Source organism: Mustelus asterias, chromosome 12, assembly GCF_964213995.1.
Source record: "Mustelus asterias chromosome 12, sMusAst1.hap1.1, whole genome shotgun sequence".
NCBI classification, from domain to species: domain Eukaryota; kingdom Metazoa; phylum Chordata; class Chondrichthyes; order Carcharhiniformes; family Triakidae; genus Mustelus; species Mustelus asterias.
This window is the reverse complement of record NC_135812.1, coordinates 103190713-103210464: the sequence shown is the minus strand read 5'-3', so window position 1 is coordinate 103210464 and position 19752 is coordinate 103190713. Positions and strand designations below refer to the sequence as shown.

General features: G+C 38.8%; 1 protein-coding gene across 3 annotated transcripts in view; it reads left to right on the top strand.

The window, feature by feature from the left end:
- The window catches only part of smurf2 (SMAD specific E3 ubiquitin protein ligase 2), a 210842-nt gene that overhangs the window by 135871 nt on the left and 55219 nt on the right, over positions 1 to 19752 (top strand). For all 3 annotated transcript variants that reach the window (XM_078225768.1, XM_078225766.1, XM_078225767.1), the window contains 4 exons: positions 8380 to 8513; positions 10208 to 10273; positions 10998 to 11082; positions 15697 to 15780. In XM_078225768.1, the coding sequence (XP_078081894.1) occupies positions 8380 to 8513; positions 10208 to 10273; positions 10998 to 11082; positions 15697 to 15780 (369 nt within the window). The remainder of the gene's footprint in view (positions 1 to 8379; positions 8514 to 10207; positions 10274 to 10997; positions 11083 to 15696; positions 15781 to 19752) is intronic.

The following is a 19752-nucleotide window of genomic DNA, read 5'->3' as shown; positions in this document are numbered from 1 at the left end:
CAAGTTGTACCTATAATATGAATAGCAATGATTGTTTTCAGCTTTGTTCTTCTTAACTCCTAGTGTTACTCCTACGTAGCTCAGTGTATCATTTCCCGAACACTTCCATTGAGCATTAGAAATCTAGACCTGGCGAGGTGTTTTTTTTTCTATGCCAAACAGCATACGCTATTCTATGACATTGTGCTTTAATGAAGCTAGTATTCAACACAGTTCTCTGAAGATATAGAAAGTCTGGTGCACTGGAGCTAAGTTTCTGTTGCTAATGCAACCTGGTTGTTTCTGCCACCCTGTATTTAATGACTACCATTGTGTTCATGAGCAGCTCTATCTCCTTCATTCTCCTCCTTGCCCTTTCCTGGTCCCTTGTCATCCAAATGTATGTCCCTATCAGCCCAATCCTCCATGATTAAATATTCTATGATCTTGTAGTCTGTACCCATCAGCATCGCTATTTCTCTGCTAAATTCCTCCTGAATCCCTTATTAAATTATTCACAGGTTCCCTCTGCAGCAGCCTGGAATTATTTGGTGTACTTACCATGGTGCATTCCAATAGTCCGTTTACCTGCCTCATTTCCCTTTTTGTACCCTCCCAATTTCCATGTTCCTCTTTGGCTAATTTTGGAAGCTTCATCCCTCTTTGCAGTCTCTTTTGATATCCTTTTTGGATCCTCACCACCTTATTGTAGAAACAAATTTGACATTGTGGATTTTGCTCAAACCTAGTTTTCTTATGATGGATTCTTCTCTCCCAACAAAATCACGGTTTGATTTTCAATTCCATCACTCCTGCTGCCAAAACAAAATTTATAAAATATGCAACCAGAGATTTGAGTAAATTAGAGTAGTATTGTACCTTCCTCAAGCTTCATGGATTCTTCATGTATGAACTTGGCGAATATCAGTGGGCTGTGGAGCAGACTCAGTGGACTGAATGGCCTACTTCTGTTCCTACGTCTTGTGATCTTATATAGGACATCAGGAGAGGCCTGTCCATTTTTTCATCCAACGTTTACTTGTACACTTTGCTGAAGAGGTCACTGACTACAGGAGCCTCAGCCAGCCACTCCCGAATTCAATGAGAATTGAGGTCAGGTGTAATACCTCAATACTTCTTTGTAGTTGGATGCATAGAGAAAAAATATAATTTGTTAACAAATTCAGAATCACCATTTTGTTATATTCCGCTCTGAGGCTTTGTATGGTTCCCAAATACTGTGCAAACAGAACATTTGAAATATGTTGTGCATTTAAGATAGTAAAACATTCCAAGGTGCTTCATGGGATTATTAGTAAACAAAATCTGACATTGAAACAGATAGGGAGATATTGAAAGATAAAAAGTGGTATGTTTTATGGAGCTTCATATTGGAGGAGAGTGAGATGAAGAATTTGAGTTAAATTACTGAGTTTAGGACCAAGTCAGCTGAAGGCACGGCCAGCAATGGTGGAAGGACTAACACTGGGCCAGTGCAAGAGGTTATGAAGGATCAAACCCCTTCCCATTTACTCATACTGTACATAACCCAATGAGCCAACATTTCTAGATCGTCATCTTTGATACAGACACTACCTGTCCAGAACGTTGTTGGCTTTGGTAGCACAAACCCACAACTACATGTGCAGGAAGTGTACCGTCTGCAGCAATTTCAGGATTTTGATCCAGCAACAGTGAAAGAATATAATTCCAAGTTAGGATTAAGGGGAGATATGATTGGAGTGTTCAAATCTTGAATGGCTTTGATAAAGTAAGTACGGACAAACTATTTCCAGTGTCAGAAGGATTGGCAACCAGACAACACCATACTAAGGTGATTGTAAAAGAGCTAGAAGTGACATGAGCAATCATTCACAGTAAGTTGCCATTGATCTGGAATGTGTTGCCCAAAAAGATGCTGGAGACAGATTAAATAGTAAAATTTAAAATGGAATTGCATAAATAGTTATGGAGAAAATAAATTATAAAATTAATGGGAATAAGCAGGGTGTGGGATTAATTGGATAGTTCTACCAAAGAGCATGATGGGCCAAATGGCTGTTTCTATGCTGTATCACTCTACCCTGCTGTGGATGTGCCTGGCCTTTGCTTGTAACTGGTGCTTCAGTTTTTTGTACCAGATGGCCCTGATCTTTGGTTATCTCAATGTTAGCAAAAGAACAGCCCACCTTACTGTTCAGATTTTTTAATTGTTTCAGATGAAAATGTTGAACATTTCATGCGCCAGTATTAATCGATTCCAAATTGGATTGACATAATCTCAATAATTGAAGGTATGATAGTTTTATATAAATCTCTACCTTTAATTTTTCATCGTAGAAGTGCACTGGGTGAAAAGTACAATGTACAAAATTACGTGAACATTTAGCTGATGTTCCCTGGAAATCCATTACCTTTAAATTTGTGGTGGAGGAAGAGAAACTTGCTGTAATGTTTCATTAACTGATAGTTTATCTCACCATTCACAGAGTTAGGAAGGGAGAGTTTATTCAATTGAATTTTTATCTGTTCCCGAATGCTGAAGACATGAAGTTCTGCTACAATGACAGCATTATTCACAATGTTGACATAAACCCCAAATGCATGCAGAGAGGGGGCAGAAATTAAAATCTGATAAAATTGAAGAGAAATCCGTAATAGTGCAGATAGTTCACATGCAGAATATTGGCTAATTCATATGAATAGGAATACCTACTATTTTACATGTTTTACAAAGTTGAAAATTCTTTCCAGTCTTGTGGGCTTAATTCCTGGTGTTGTATCATTCAGCCAACACATGTTTTTTTTGGGAGGGGTCATTTTCAGGTGCCCATGATTGTTCCTGCATTACTACCCTACCCCGGAATCAAATAACAACCAACAAATTTGAGACAGCTTCAAGAAATGATGTTTGAGACAAATGTTCACGCCATTGAAAAGACACGGCAGTATTGCCTAGTCTGGCCTACATGTGACTCCAGATCCACAGCAGTGTAGTTGACTCTTAAATGCCCTCGGGGATGGGCAATAAAGGTTGGCCCAGCCAGTGACGCCCACATCTCATGAACAAATAACATCCCGGGAATGAATAATAAAAATATATAGCTGATTTAAAGAAAAATACTGCTTTTTCATTGATCATAGAATCCTACAGCACAGAAGGAGGCCATTTGACCCATCGAGTCTGCACTGACCACGAACCCACTCAGGCCCTATCCCCATAATCCCATACATTTACGATAGCTAGTCCCCCTGACACTAAGGGGCAATTTATCATGGCCAATCCACCTAACCTGCACATCTTTGGACTGTGGGAGGAAACCAGAACACCCGGAAGAAACCCACGCAGACACGGGGAGAACGTGCAAACTCCACACAAAGTGACCCAAGCCAGGAATTGAACTTGGGTCCCTGGCGCTGCGAGGCAGGAGCGCCAACCACCGTGCCACCTAATCCCATTTATAATCTCCTTCAACTAAGGGGAACAACTGCTCCCTACCCACACTGTCCATGCCCCTTAAAATCTTGTACACCTCAATCAGGTCATCTCTCAGACTTCTCTGCTCCAACAAAAACAACCCAAGCCTATCCAACCTCTCTTTATACTTAAATGTTCCATCCCCGACAACATCACAGTACTCTAGCTGTGACCTCACCTAAGTTCTATACAACTACAACATGACTTCCTTGCTTTTGTGATGGCCTCTAGACTATTAATCCGGAAACTCAGCTAATGATCTAGGGGACCCAGGTTCAAATCCCACCACCGCTGTTGGTGGAATTTGAATTCAATATAAAAAATAACTGGATTTAGGAATCTACTGATGACCATGAAACCATTGTTGATTGTTGGAAAAACCTATCTTTAGGGAAGGAAATCTGCCATCTTTACCCGGTCTGGCCTACATGTGACTCAGAGCCACAGCAATGTGATTGACTCTCAACCGCCCTCTGAAATGGTCTGAGCGAGACACTCCATTTAAGGGCAACTAGGGAAGGGCAATAAATGCTGGCCCAGCCAGCGACACCCATGTCCTGCGAATTAATGAACAAATGCCTCGATTGGTAAAGGCAAGTGTCCCAAATGCCTTTTTCACCACCCTATTAACATGCCCTTCCGTCTTATCTGAATTGATTCAGTGGTTTTGCTCATTTAAACAATAATTAAAAATAAATGCCTCAAAAGCAAAAGTGATGAAGGACATTTGTGTTTATTGTGCAAATGATTCCAATTTTGGAACTGTATGATGCTTGTACATTAGTTTTATTTGTGCTGTGTTCAACTTCAATGCTATTTGTTGTGAATGGGTTGCCAAATGAAAAATTTGGTTGCTGCAGGGATTTTTCTATTAATGTGTAACATTAACTGTTAAGCCCCTGAAGGGAAGAGTTCCTGGAAGGATTGATTGCATTTTTTGCAAAATGCGCATTTAAAAAAAAGAATAGTTACACATATAATGTTTCTAATAACCTTCAGAGCATACATCACAAACAGCTTTATTACTGTTTGAAATAAACTATTTAGTCTACAGTGGCCTGATTATTTTGTGATAGTAATAATGGCAAAGTGCCAGTATTTGCAATTATTACTTCTCTGAAAGTGACATGACCAGCTAAGCGCACAATTCCTTTTCGTGATTCTGCACTTTTTCAGAATGGATTCAGTTGGAAATTATTGAACTGACAGATTTCACTCTCTCCCTTTTGGTCTCGCTCTATAAACCCCCTGATAAAGTTACATTTTGCTGAATGAGGTGCAAAGTGGTTTTTAATAGCATGTTAAGTTCATAATTACTGTTAAACTGCTTCACTTGCCCTCGCGGAGAGTTCTTATTTGTTGAATGTTATATTTCTCCATTATCCTAAGTTCCACATTTTAAAAAAATAAAGTTCATTTGATATTTTAGCTTCTAACTGAATCTCATATCAATGACCCAATCATTTGTTTTGTTGTATGTAAAGTCTGAAGTTAAAAATGAAGAGATGCAGTTTTTTCACTTCCTCTTTTGCTGTCTGAGAATATTTCCATGTGATTGGCTGCTTACCCTGATGGATTACATCACTACTGCTGGAATTCTGGAGATCCCCTTGACTTGGCGTGAGAAGTCATGTCAGGAAAGGGAAAATCCGCACCACAGATCCTGAGCAGCTTTCTTCAGTGTCAGTGGTAAGGATGTTATGTCCAGTCATAGCTGTAAGTGAGCTAATTCTGAGAGCAATTCCAGGTATTTGATTGTTTGACATCAGAAACTTTGAATGACAGTTTTAGAATTCGTAGCTACCTATTACTACATTTGCATCTGACAAGATTATACAGGAAATTCTTGGGTTTCAGTCAAGTTGTACATATTTAACTAAGTGTAAACTGTAAATATTTAATATACTTTTCAGAAGGGAATTGGATATATCCTTTGGGGAATAATTTGCAGGGCCATGGGGACAGGAACAGGATTAGGGAATAAGACTAATTGGATAGCTCTTTCAAAGAGCTGGCACAGGCACAGTAAGCCACGTGACTGCCTTCTATGTAAGGTAAGACCCTGCAATAAATGCGCACATGTCTGTTAAAACCCTCTGCATTTATTCAGCTCAGTTGGCTGGACAGCTGGTTCATGATACAGAGCAACACTAACAGCGCAGGTTCAATTCCCATACTGGCTAAGGTTATATATGAAGGCCTGCCTTCTCAATATTGCCCCTTGCCTGAGGTGAGATATCCTCAGGTTAAATCACCACCACCAACCTATGGTCATCTGGGACTATGGCAACTTTACCTGCCTTACTTTTACCAGGAGGTCAGTTTGTTGTATTGATGGACTTGAAAAGGAACAGGCTCGGAGGCCACGTCTTAAGGCATAGATGTTGTTGCTTTCTATGGTGCTGCTGATTCTTTCATGTGTCTTGCAGTCAGCACTCAAAGATTAAAAGGAAAACCAACATGGCTGCCTTACCCAGGTGGTTTATCACGGTCCTTTTTTCTAAATATGACAATGTGCTTGGATGGATTAGCCACGACCTGGACTATTGCTTGCAGACATTCACCCGGGGTTTGAGACAGTCACCATCATGGTTACAGAATGACACATTCAAGTCAGGGAACATTTTGTGGATGATTTCAGGAGATCTGTTGTGACACTTCTTAATCTGGGATGTGTCCATTTGAGGCACAGAGTTTGGTGGTAATTTGAATCCATAAAGTCAACTAACTTTCAGCCATCTTTTGCAGCACTTTAATGTGCACTTTTAAAATAAAAGACAGTTGCAGAAGATTCCACACTGATTACAGTTCGTGTTTTAAAAATTATGGGGAACGACATGCCTTTACTGGGCATAGCAAGTATATAACTGAAAATATAAACCCAGATTTGATTGCTAATGTGTTCTTAATTGATTTCAGATAGTGTGGCAACTGTCCTTAGTACTCTTGTGAGATGGAGAGGAAAACCACAGGGAGCTTTTGTTTCTGACTGCTATCCAATTACACCCTTTCAGATAATGAATGTGTCTCAATGTCAGCTGAGGGTACGGGAGAATTAGACGTGGCTATGATCCGCCAGCATTGTCTGTTATGGTCAGAAAGAAGGGTCTTTTGGGCACCATGTAACGGTGCCACAGCAAGATGTGATGAGAAGACTCAAACGAGGCGGGTAAATTGCCAACAAAATTACAGGTTGTTGGGCGAGATAAAGTTCTTCTGCACTTCTCAGCATTTTTATGACAGCAAAGAAAGCCCTAATTGAGTCACATTCAGAGGACCATGTACAATTTTGGATACTATGCAGAAAGGCTATATTGGTTATGAGAGGAATGCAAATCAGACTCACCGGACTATCTTTTGATTTGATATGAGTTATTATTGTTAAATGTATTGGTATACAGTGAAAAGTATTGTTTCTTGCGTGTTATTATAGACAAAGCTATAGGAGAGAATGAACGGAGAAGGTGTAGAATGTAATGTACAGTCATAACTAAGGTGTAGAGAAAGATCAACTTAATACAAAGTAGGTCCATTCAAAAGTCTGATGGCAGCAGGGAAGATGATGTTTTTGAGTCGGTTGGTACGTGATCTCAGACTTTTGTATCTTTTTCCTGACGGAAGAAGGTAGAAGAGAGTATGTCCAGAGGGCAAACTATTCTAAATTGCATTGTTGTCAGTTATAATTTTTCAAAAATCATTTGCCCGCCTCTTTTGCTTATCCTAGCCAGATGTGAGCCAATCATTTTAGTATGAATCATTTACCTTGGCCAATAACATTTCACTCTCTGGCAGCATGAGAATATGCAAGTTCATAGAGTTCGGAAGTTCTTTTCCCACGGTGTCCCAGCAACCCAAATACATAGGTCCATAGAGTTCCAAAGTTCTTTTCTCACTGTCTACTTTAGCAACCCTCTATCGGAAAAATTGAATTTTCTACTCAGTCCACTGTCTGTGAAACTTGTACTTTCTAAAGCCATTTTGATGAGAGTTCTCAGTAGCTGTATTGTTTTCAAGGAATGTGGTACTTCTCGCTCAGCTGTATCCCATCATGCCCTAGAGTGTCATTAGTCAAGGTGTATGCCTTTATTACAGAATACAATATGTTTTCAGAAAATACATGTTTAAGTTCTCTAACAGTGGTTATGTGTTTCTATGCAAATTATACCTTTGTAACTCCAGGTACTTTGTACTTTTTCTACATGATATTCATTCTAAATTAGTTTTTCTTAATCTATTAGTCTTTTTAGTCCCAAGTTATCCTAAACCCCTCTAACACGGGTTGAGGGAAAGATGTGTTTCGTGGTGGCATCATGCTGGAGTTGGTGGAAATGGTGGAGGATGATCCTTTGAATGTAGAGGCTGGTTGGAAGGAAAGTGAGAGCGAGAGAAAACCTGTCATGGTTCTGGGGGAAAGAGAAAGGGGTGAGGGCAGAGGTGCACGAGATGGTTCGGACACAATTCAACCACATTGGGGGGGGGGTTGGAATCCTGGGTTGAGGAAGAAGGCAGACAGGCCCGAAGCGCTGTTTTTGAACAACAGTCTTGCTCTCATGCCCACATATTTAAAGTCATTGGGTAAAGAAGCAAAAAGGATATGAGGAAATATTTTTTTCTCACAGCGAGTCATTAGGTATTGGAATGCACTGCCTGAGAGTGTTGTAGAGGTGGTTCAATCGACGTTCTTTCTGGCCTGCTGCTATATCTGTGTTCCTGTCAAGGGCTGGGGTTGCATTATCTGCCTGCTGTCTTGGGTAGCTTGTAGTGTAGGGAAACCGAAAATTGAAGAAAATTACAAGAAGTAATTGGAATCATTTGTTCGCTTTTCTTTTGGAAGTTAACTTGATTGTCAGCGAAACAGTTTAACAAGTAGAGCATTATATGAATGGTTCATCTAATTCTAATACCTCTTGTATCATTTCCAGATATATTGGGAGATCGGATTCTATAACCATCAGTGTTTGGAATCACAAGAAAATTCACAAAAAACAGGGTGCAGGTTTCCTTGGTTGTGTGCGACTCCTTTCCAACACCATCAATCGCCTTAAAGATACCGGTTGTGAGTATAAACAGTTTAAAGCTTAAGAACAAATTTGATGGTAATCTAAGTCAGGTTTATTTTTATATCTTCATCAATGTCATCTCTTTCAAATGTTTTAATTGGAAAGCCTTGACCATTCCAAAGAGCAGTGGCAAGCTGGTTTTCTGCTCATGTAGAATCCTATATTCACACACAAACATTGACCTGAATGTCATCCTTGCAACACATTGCAAGTTGAGAAGCATGAATAATGTGAACTATTTGTTTCTCTGGCTCGTTAGCTTAAATTTGCTCTGCCCAATTGAAATTTGAAGTCTTTTTTATGTAAGTACATTATTTGAATGCTAATGTCCAGCAAGAATGAATGGAAGGAAATGGATTCAGTTCTTGCCAAATTCTACTGTGATAGTGTCAAATGGCATCTAACAACCTCCCCAAAGGAAGGATTATTTGGTAAGTTGCTGTTGTTGATTCCCAGAGATTTTTACCTCCTGTTGAAGCTGCGTAGTCTAGGAAGACTAAAGGAGATAGGGGAGATTTGGATGGATTCATATTGTTAACGTTCAAAATTGATTTTAGATTGATTAATCTGTGCTCTTCTACTCCCCTTCTTCCATCTATTTCTTCAAAGTTCCAAAATGTTAATGTGTGAATGTGGTGCCATACCCAATAAATTTACCCTGTGCTTGTTCTCCCTTTTTTTTGCTTAGATTGAGAGATTGATGATCTAACATTATTGCCAAATATTTGTGAAGAACTTGTCAAAAGGATTGATTTTAATTGCAAGGAGTAGGAGCAGTTTTGCATTTAAGAGCACCCATTGTTCAAAGCAGTTACTCACTGGGAAATGTGGAAGTAGTCTTGCATATGGGGGGAGAAGGAATTGTCCTTTCTGTGACTTATTTTTTAGTCCCCTCCCATTATTCCTGCATAATGTTGCTTCATATATTCCACCACCATTCTGCAACGTATTTTGTTTATTTCTCTCCTCCTCTTCTCCCTATTAAGGTCTCTTCCTCCCCCATGTTTTCCTTCTTAATATATTGCATTGTAGTTTTCATTCAACAGAAGATTCAGATTTTCAATAACAGCTTGTGAAATCATTTAATTAATTCAGTGTCTTTAATTGTAGTTCAGCATCTGTCATAATCACTGAAGTTCAAAGGAGTTGTTGCATGAAGTTAAATTCGCTGCTGATAGAGACAACAAAATGCTTAATACTAAATGCTTAATATAAAGTATCAATCGTGGCTCAGTGGGGAGCACTCGCGCCCCAGTTGGTTGTGCATTCAATTTGATTTGATTTATTATTATTGTCACTTATTATATAGTGAAAAGTCTTGTTTCTTGCGCGCTATACAGACAAACATACCGTACATAGGAAAGGAGAGAGAGTGCAGAATGTAGCGTTACAGTCATAGCTAGGATGTAGAGAAATATCAATTTAATGCGAGGTAGGTCCATTCAAAAGTGGAGTTGAGGTAGAAGATCAGCCATGACATTGAATGGGGTATGTTGTACTCTGTTCCTGTTTCTTGTGTTCAGTATACTAGCTACCTATCTGTTTAAAAAGTTGTCCTACTGTAGCCAACCATAATGTGTATTAACTTTGCCAAAAGCTTAATTTCATTTAATTTACAGTCTGAAGATCATGAAACTGCTGAATATTTCTAAAGAGAAAGTAGATAATTCAAAATTTCTATTTTCCACAGACCAGAGACTGGATCTATGCAAACTGAGCCCTAATGACAATGATACAGTAAGGGGACAGATAGTAGGTACGTATAAAGCATTTTCTTCTGAAACCAGAAAAGCAAATGTTGGAATATGTAACTTTGAAATAAACTTGGGTGAATAATTATGTTATTGCGTTTTCTCCTGCCTTATGATGTTGAGTTACGGGATTGGTATTTGTGCATGTGGTCAACATACAGTGACCTTTTGATCTCACTTGGTGAAAGGAATCCCTCAATAGACAAAGAAAAAAATTATTTCATGCAGATGAAAATATATCTGAGGGCAAATCAGTCTGGAATGCTTGGTAATTAAAATTGATGCAAAGCCTGAAAACAGGGCATTTACCAGGAGAATGCAAAACAAACGGGCATAATAAAATTAGAGCCAGGCCATTTAGAAGCAAAATCAGAAACCTGAGTTGTTGGAATCTGGAACATTTTGTCTTTTCCCTCAGAAGCTGTAGGTCCTGGGTTAGTTGAAATTTCCAAGAATTGGATTGATTTTTGTTAGGTTGGGATATGAAAGGATGTGAAACAAAGACAAGACGATGGAGTTGAGGTGCAGACTAGCCATAATTTAACTGAAAGTCAAAACACGCTCAAAGGGCTATTCCTGTCCTCTGTCTTTGTTGAAGGATGGCATTTGACATGAGAAAATAGTTTGGTTATTTGCTAAATGTATTTAATTTATTTTTGTGTTTCTAATTAAGAAGAAAATGTACAAAAATTAAGTGACTGAACTGGATTCTTGTTTATCTATTCACAGTAAGCCTTCAGTCTAGAGATCGGATAGGCAGTGGAGGTCCTGTGGTGGATTGCAGTCGTTTGTTTGATAATGACTTGCCAGACGGGTAAGAAGTGACTGGTAATATGGGTGTTTGAGAAGTTTGCTGAGAAATTGAAGCAACCATAAAATATTGTAACCTGCCTTTGGTAAATGGATGGCTCTTTGTAAAAATAATAAAAATGGAACTATGTTGTGATTTAGGATTTAAGTTATTACTAAAACAAGAATGCTTTCATTAGCATTACTTTGGCCTTCTTTAATTTGTCATTATTCTGCAAATGTTTCCAAGACAGTCTCGCTTTAATTTTGCATTGACAGAAAAGATTTCAGTTTACAGTGCACAGCAAATTTTTGAACTTGGGGAGGAATAAAAAATCTTTTAGGTCAAAATTTAACAGCATAACAAATTGTTCTTTGTTCCTTTTTTGTATTTCTCTCTCTTCACTTTAATAATGCATGCTCATTAATAAGCAAACTTATTGATTAAAGGTAGGTGCATTGTGGCAAAGTTTCACAATTATAAATGAAAAAACAAAATTGCTGTGAACATTCAGTAGGTTAGGGAGCCTCTGTGGAGAGAGAAAGGTAAGGTTAATGTTTCAGATCAATGACTTTTATTCAGATCTGAATAATTCTACCAATTTTTCTCTACAGATTCTGCCTGACTGTTCAAAAACATTTCCTGTTTTTATTTCTGACTTCTAGCATCAGCAGTGATTGCTTTTTGTTTCACAGTTATATCTTTTAGGTAACTGCATACTTATTTGTGAGCTTCCTAAGTACTAGTTTGCATTCTTAGTCTTGTCATCCTTGGCACCACTTTGTGTATTTTCCCCACGATACAACATCATGAAGTTTTACTGCAGTGAAAACCTGAACTTTGGTATTAGATTAGGGGGAAAAGATCTCTGTTCACTGTATTGAAACAAACCAATAGTTTTGAAGCACTGGGCAGAGTAATGAATGCTGGCGTTCAAAACCACTATTTGTATTTTTTTAAAAAGCTGCTTTCATTGGTCATTTAAACTGAAGCTTTGTCAGCCATGTATTTGTCCGCAGGGCCACAGTAGGACATGGGAATTAATTTGACTTTATTCAGTCCTTTAGATTGAAGCTGATTTTGTTTTTGGATGTTAGGAATTAAATTTCTTTCTTTATGGTAATGCTCTCTTGTATTCTATCCTATTTCACAGAAGTGTATGATTGCACTGAAATATATAAAACTGAGTGTGCTTGATAGGGTAAATACTGAACGACTGTTTTTCCCCTGGCTAGAGCAAAGGGAAGAGGATCAGAACCTAAGAAAAAAGTACAGGAGAAGACTGTAGGGCTCATTAAGTACAATCTGCCATTCAGTAAGCTGAACATTTATATCAACTCCACTTTTCCAGCCTTTACCAATTTGCAGGATAAGGATGCTCAGTCAATGAATATATTCAAGATTAAGATTGCTAGATTTTTGGATACAGTTAATCCTGGATTTGGGGATCATGGTGGAAAATGGAGTTGATGAGAAAGTTCAACCTTGCTGTTAGTTAATGGCAGAGGAGGCTTGAAGGGCCAAATGGTCTAATTCTGTACCCATTGCTTATATTCTTTTCTTTTGCTGATTGGGTTTCTGTGTGTTATGTACAAAACATATCCGATAGGCTGCTCCTACTTGTAAGCCAAGAAGGGTGAGACAGTATCCCAGATATAATCTTTCCTTTATTTTCCTGCTTCGGGTAATGTCCCCTCGTTGATGCTGGAAAGATTGAAGCTTAGCAACATAGACATGCACTTACATCCAACTGTACTGTACTTCGTGAGAAACCTGTAAAATAGTAAAATCTTTCAATTCTTTAAAAATCTGGAAACTATTTTACATGTCACCTAAATCATATGATTTCAGTATTGCTTTCATGTAGTGAAATAATGGCAAAGAATCCTCTGGATCTAAGACCACAATCTTTGAGATATGAACTTGTTGAAAATTTTGCTGTAATGAAGCTGCTTGTAATTTGTTGCAAATACTGTTTTTTGCTTCTTGCACTTGCTTCCAGTTCACACCACCGGATGTAGTAAATGAGAAATTCCACTTGCCTCGTTTGGTGCATTCATCATAAATCAAGACCACTGAATCAGTGTCCTAGACATTAATTTCCCTCCAACTTGACCATAATTCCAATTGGAATTGCATTCCGTTTCAGGTTTATTTTATCTTAGCCCTGTCCTGTAATCTTCCAATTTATGTTGCAATAGAAATTTACCTGTCTACTTTAATGATTTATAATTATTGTTATTACACTAGTATTTCTGTTGCCGAGTCTGTAAGCCAACATGAAAATGCCTCACCTAACTGGTTTATCTGGGCACCTTGCTTGCTTGGGATGTGTCACAGCACAAAAGAACAGTTTGCCGCCAGCACTGAAGATGATGGGTTCGTTGTTTTGCACTTGTGCAGAGAAAATATTGACATTGGTGCATTTTGCTTCAAATTTGGTTTCGAACCCACACCTGGTGTTAGTTCTAATTTCATGCTTCAATAAAGTTTTGGTTACTTTGAAGACATGGCTTATCCAGAGGCAGGACAGATCCTTAACCTGTGCCAAGCGGTATGGAATTCCAGGTAGACTTCTAGTTGGAATTCAAATTTCCCACATTGCTGACATGTTAACGTATGTAGAATTCATGTATTGTTACTGATCATCACTAGATACCTCTGGTGGATGTCATTGGCGCATATAGTAATGAATATAATGATGCGTCAGATGGCATCTTTATCAAAACATAATTCATGTGCTAATTCTTTTTCTTGACTTGACAACATGACTCCCATTATTAGTAACTGGGCATCCCCTTATTCTGATTTTAGAAAGGCATAATAACCTAATGGGATTGACAGAAACTACAACTGTGTGTAGATCAAGTGAGTTTAAGTATCATGTCCTGGGAATTTGGATTGAATAAGTATGAAAATTCAAGTATCTGTGAATATGCACAAGTAAAAATGTAAAAGGTCTAACTGCAAAAACGAAGAACAGTACAGGGCAGGAACAGGCCCTTCGGCCCACCAAGTCTGTGCCGACACAGATGCCTTTCTAATCTAATATTTTCTTGCCTCTACATGGTCCATATAACTCTATTCCCTGCCCACTCATGTATCTATCCAGGTGCCTCTTGATCGTTGTTATAGAATCTGCTTCCACCACCACCTCCAATACGTTCTAGGAACTCATTGCCCTCTGAAATATTTGCACATTACATCACTTTTAAACTTTCTCTTTCTCACTTTCATCCTATACCCCGAGTATTTGACCCTTCGACCTTGTGGGGGGGAAAAAAAGACACTGACAGTCCACTCTATCCAAGCCTGTCATCTTGTAAATCTCTATCAGGTGGTCTCTCTCTCTCTTCTCTCTCTCTCTCTCTCTCTCTCTCTCTTCCCCCCCCCCCCCACCCCCACCCTCCTCCTCCTCCAATTAAAACAATCCAAGTTCTTCATAGTCTGTACGAACTTATAGTCCATAGAATTAGATTCTTTGAATGGTAAATACCATAATGTTTTAAGGAAGAAAGCAAATTTTCAATTTACAATTTGTTTTCCTTGGATCTAAACAAAATAGCAGTACTAATGACTGGCAGTTGACCTGAAAGGAGGCTGCCGCTAATAAGAAGCAGACAGACTCCAAAGAGATCCTTTTCACTGACGTCAGTAGAATGCATCTGCTTCATCGTTGTACTAAGGAAATGTAGAAGCTCCATGGAACTTGACAGTGTGGGACTAATTTTAAAACAAATTATGAGAAGGAAATAAGCAGCTTCCTACATATAAAACAAAAATGCACGAGTCCTTGGCTGGAGTGTTCTCTAAAGAAGAGATATCATCATTTCATTCCTTTTACAAATCAAATTACTTTTACCTTGCTAAGCTTCAGAATGCCTCTAGATCAAGACGTGATTCAGAGGACTTTCCTCGCCTAATCTTCAATATTCCTTATTTAAGCAGTATCCAAATTAGGTTTTTGAACCCTGGCGATCCAGCCTTTAAAGCACAGGGAACTTGATCCTACCTTTTGGCGATATTTCTTACTTGCTGGATTTATTTTTCAAATTTTGTCTTAGCGGCATGGGTTCCAAACTAAATCATCAAGGACTGTTGATATCCCTAATGTGAGGTGTACTAAGGGAAGGTGGATTTAAATCTATCTGTGGCTTTGAACTACAAATGGAAACATTGATTTAAATTTTGCTTGTGCCACTGAGACTTCAGGTTGATTCAGTGTGGTCAGATTATCTTTCTGGTGTTGGATATCTCTCTGCTCTTTGAATTGCTATAAGGGGTAATTTATGCAAGCACAATCTATATTGTGATGTTCGATCCACTAAAATTTATCTCTGACAATGCAACTCCACTTCAATACTGCTCTAGCTAGTATAGATTGTGTTCCTCTTAGAAAGAGGCTTGAATCTACATAGTTCTATCTCAAAATAACATGATTTATGACAAATGATTTATAATCACTCCACCTGAACAGGCTACATTCTGGCAACTAATGAGTTTGTAACCAAGTTTTGGAAAGTATTTCTTGATAACCATTTCTTAGTATTGAATTGTTTCCTATATTAGTTTTGGACACATTCCTATCCCTGTTTCCAGGAAATGTCACTTACTACTCTATTTGTTTCGGTTGACTAGTTGGGAAGAACGAAGAACTGCCTCGGGTCGGATACAGTATCTAAACCACATCACACGAACAACACAGTGGGAGAGACCTACTCGGTAAGCTAAGAATAGTAACAAGCACTTTCCGCTGCTGTTGAATCTAAGACCTGTCTTTGCCTGGTTAACAAGATGTTTCTGAAATTGCATTGTCTACTACTTAAACTTTATTATTGAAGTAAAGTGGCAACTGCTTAATGGGGCAGGAAAATAGAATAGGCAAACTTGCATGCTTTATATTTGAAAATATCCTTCCTTCCATGTATCTCACCTCTCCTTGGAAAGATTATGCATCCTCCCATCTGTTCCCTTCCTGCATCACTCAGCACTTCTTTGTTTCTCACTTTTCTTCTTTTGCTTTTTTCAGAATTTCAACCATTCTAAATCTAAATGATTTGTTTTAAACTTGTCCATTGCAGTTGGTGACAGCAATTGTTTAGTGTTTCCACTTTCCAGTGTGCTTGGTTGCAATATGATATAAATGAAACGTTTTAATTAATTAAAATGTCTGTAATTAGATATGTGGTTGTGCAATGAACTGAATAGAAAATTAAAATCCTTTCTAAGTAATGGATAAGTGATTAACCTGCAGAAGCACTATCCAATGTTCTATAATATAATTCTTTGTAAAGGCTAAATATTAATTAATGGACAACAATATATCATATGTGTTTTTGCCATTTGTTTGGCGATTTGCAAACTTAGTCTCTCTGCATTAGTAAGTTTGCAAGGCCAACCATGCTTTCAAAACATACACTAATTCCAGTGATAAAACCATAAATATAGGAGCAGAATTAGGCCATTCGGCCCATCAATGCTTCTCCGCCATGGCTGATATGATTCTCATCCCCATTCTCTTGCCTTCTCCCCATAACCCTTGATCCCCTTATTGATCAAGAATCTATCTACCTATGTCTTAAAGACACTCAATGACCTGGCCTCCACAGCCCTCTGTGGCAATGAGTTCCGCAGATTCACCACCCTCTAGCTGAAGAAATTCCTCCTCAACTCAGCATTCAATGAGCATCCCTTCGCACTGAGGTTGTGCCCTCAAGTTCAAGTCTCTCCCACTAGTGGAAATATCCTCTCCACATCCACTCTATCTAGGTCCCTCATCCTTCTAAACTCCAAGTATAGACCCAGCCTCCTCAACCACTCCTTATATGACAAACCCTTCATTTCTGTGATCATTATTGTGAACGTCCTGTGGACCCCCTCCAAGACTAGCGCATCCTTCCTTGGATATGGGGCCCAAAACTGCTTATAATATTCCAAATGGAGTCTGACCAGAGCCTTATACAGCCTCAGCAGTAAATCCCTGCCCATGTACTCTAGCCCTCTAGAAATGAATTCTAACATTGATTTGTCTTCCTACTGCCAACTGAACCTATATGTTAACCTTAAGAGAGTCCTGAACCAGGACTCCCAAGTCCTTTTGTGCTTCAGATTTCCGAAGCCTTTCTCCATTTATGAAATAGTCTATGCCTCTATTCTTCCTACCAAAGTGCATAACCTCTCACTTTCCCACATTGTATTCCATCTGCCACATCTTTGCCCACTCTCCTAGGCTGTCCAAGTCATTCTGCGGCCTTCTCACTTCCTCAACACTACCTGTCCTCTACATATCTTTGTATCATCCGCAAATTTAGCAACCATGCCCTCAGTTCCATCTTCCAGATCATTAATGTATATAGTGAAAAGTTGTGCTCCCAACACAGACCTCTGGGGGACGCCACAAGTCACTGGTTGCCATCCTGGAAAGGACCCCCTTATCCCCACTCTCTGCCTTTTGTCTGTCAGCCAATTTTCTATCCATGCCAATACCTTGCCTCTAACACCATTGACTCTTAGTTTATTTAGCAGCTTCCTGCAGGCATCTTGTCAAAGACTTTCTGGAAATCAAAATCAATCTCGTCCACTGGCTTTCCTTTGTCTAATTTCTTTGTTATCTCCTCAAAGAATTATAACAGATTGTCAGACATGACGAAGCCCTTTGACGAAGCCATGCTGACTCAGCCCTATTTTACCATGCATTTCCAAATACTCACAATTTTATCCTTAATAATGGACTCCAAGATCTTACCCACGACTGAGGTCAGGCTAACTGGCCTATAATTTCCCATCTTCTGCCTCCCTCCCTTCTTGAACAGAGGTGTTACATTAGCCTTTTTCCAGTCCTCTGGGACCTTCCCTGACTCCAGTAATTCCTGAAAGATCACCACCAATGCCTCCGCAATCTCCTCAGCTATCTCCTTCAGAACCCTGGGTGTAGTCATCCGGTTTGGGTGATTTATCCACCTTCAGACCTCTCAGCTTCCCTAGCACCTTCTCCTTAGTGATGGCCACTACATTTACCTCTGCCCCCTGACTCTCTTGGAGTTCTGGCATGTTACTGATGTCTTCCACCATGAAGACTGATACAAAGTACCAATTCAGTTCCTCTACCATTCTTTGTCCCACATTACTACTTCCCCAGCTTCATTTTCCAGCGGTCCAATGTCCATTCTTGTCTGTCTCTCGCCTTTTATATATTTTTTAAAACTATATATTGTCCATTGATTAATACTTAGCCTTTACAAAGAACTATGTTATAGAACACTGGACGGTGCTTTTGTAGGTTAATCACTTATCCATTACTTAGGATTTTAATTTTCTATTCACTTCATTTCACAACCACATATCCAATTACAGACATTTTAATTAATTAACGATTTTTATTTGTATCATGATGGAGCAATTTTATTATTGTGATATCCCAATACAACTAAAGTACAAAATGTAACATTTAAAAAAAATTATGGCAGGCTAATGGATTCATTTGTGTTTTGTCGTTTACGTATATTTTGAAGAAAAGCTTTAACGTTTAATTGAAATGTAGCCTTTTGGAAAATAAAGATGCAGCTTAGTACATTTAACCAGGGCACTATTAGTATGATGGTTATGTTACTGGACAAGTAATCCAGAGGCCTGGTGGAATAAATGATTCTCACCATAGCATTTGGAGAATTTGAAAGTTGGAACTAAAAAGCTGGTGTCGGTAAAAGTGACCATGGAATTGTTGGATTTCCTTACAGATAAGCACCAGGTTTCCTTCCACCTATCTGCCCTTATAGGGTCTAACCAACATAAGACACTGGCCCTACACCAACATCGTTGAATCCTTACTACTCTGAATTGACTAAGTGAACCACTGTATTGTATCAACCCACTACAAAAAAACTTCTGAGCATGTTTTTGTTCCAACTCTCTTGCATCCTCCATTCCTGAAAGTATTGACTTTGGTTGAGTTTGATCCCGCAGACTGCTTGCATCATCCAGAATGCTGCCTATGATAATTCTTCATATTTGCATCTAGTTAGTGAGAGTTGACCAATTCTTCAACTTTGGAGGGAGAAATGTTGGCTCTAGTTAAGGCTAATTCTGACCTAATCCTGTATCATGCACCTGCTTTCAGCAGGGTTCACTAAGTCGTGGTGAGGAGTGGCATCCTAGAATGATTTCCTTTTCTTTTCATATCACCCTCATCTCCACCTTCCCCCAGCCTAGTGCTGCTTGGCTAAGATTTATTATTCAGTACTGACTATAAATGAAACCTGGGTTTGTCAGTTAAATGGGCCAGTTAGTTGGTTACTTTAGTAACTGAGCCACAGAGAGTTTTCAGCTCAATTTTCCAGAAAAATTTGTGTTAAATATATTTTAAACACATATAGAAAAAAATGAACGTGCATGTAATGAGAATTCAGGACCTATTTCTCCATAATTTACTTCAAAGTTTGCCCTTAATTGCTGGATGTTTGCGTAGTCTGAAGTCAATAAACCATATGGTTTCTAATTTTGATTCCTACCTTCCTCTTCCCCCCCACTTAATATACAAACTGCAAAATTGTTTATTATGGCTAAAATCTTTGTGGTAGGTACATTTCATTGGAGTGAAATTTTGAGCTGTAAATTGTAGGGCAGTGGCACTTTAACAGAGGAAAATGGAAACTATTCTTCAAATCCCCCCTTCTAAGGGTCAAAATTAATGCCTCT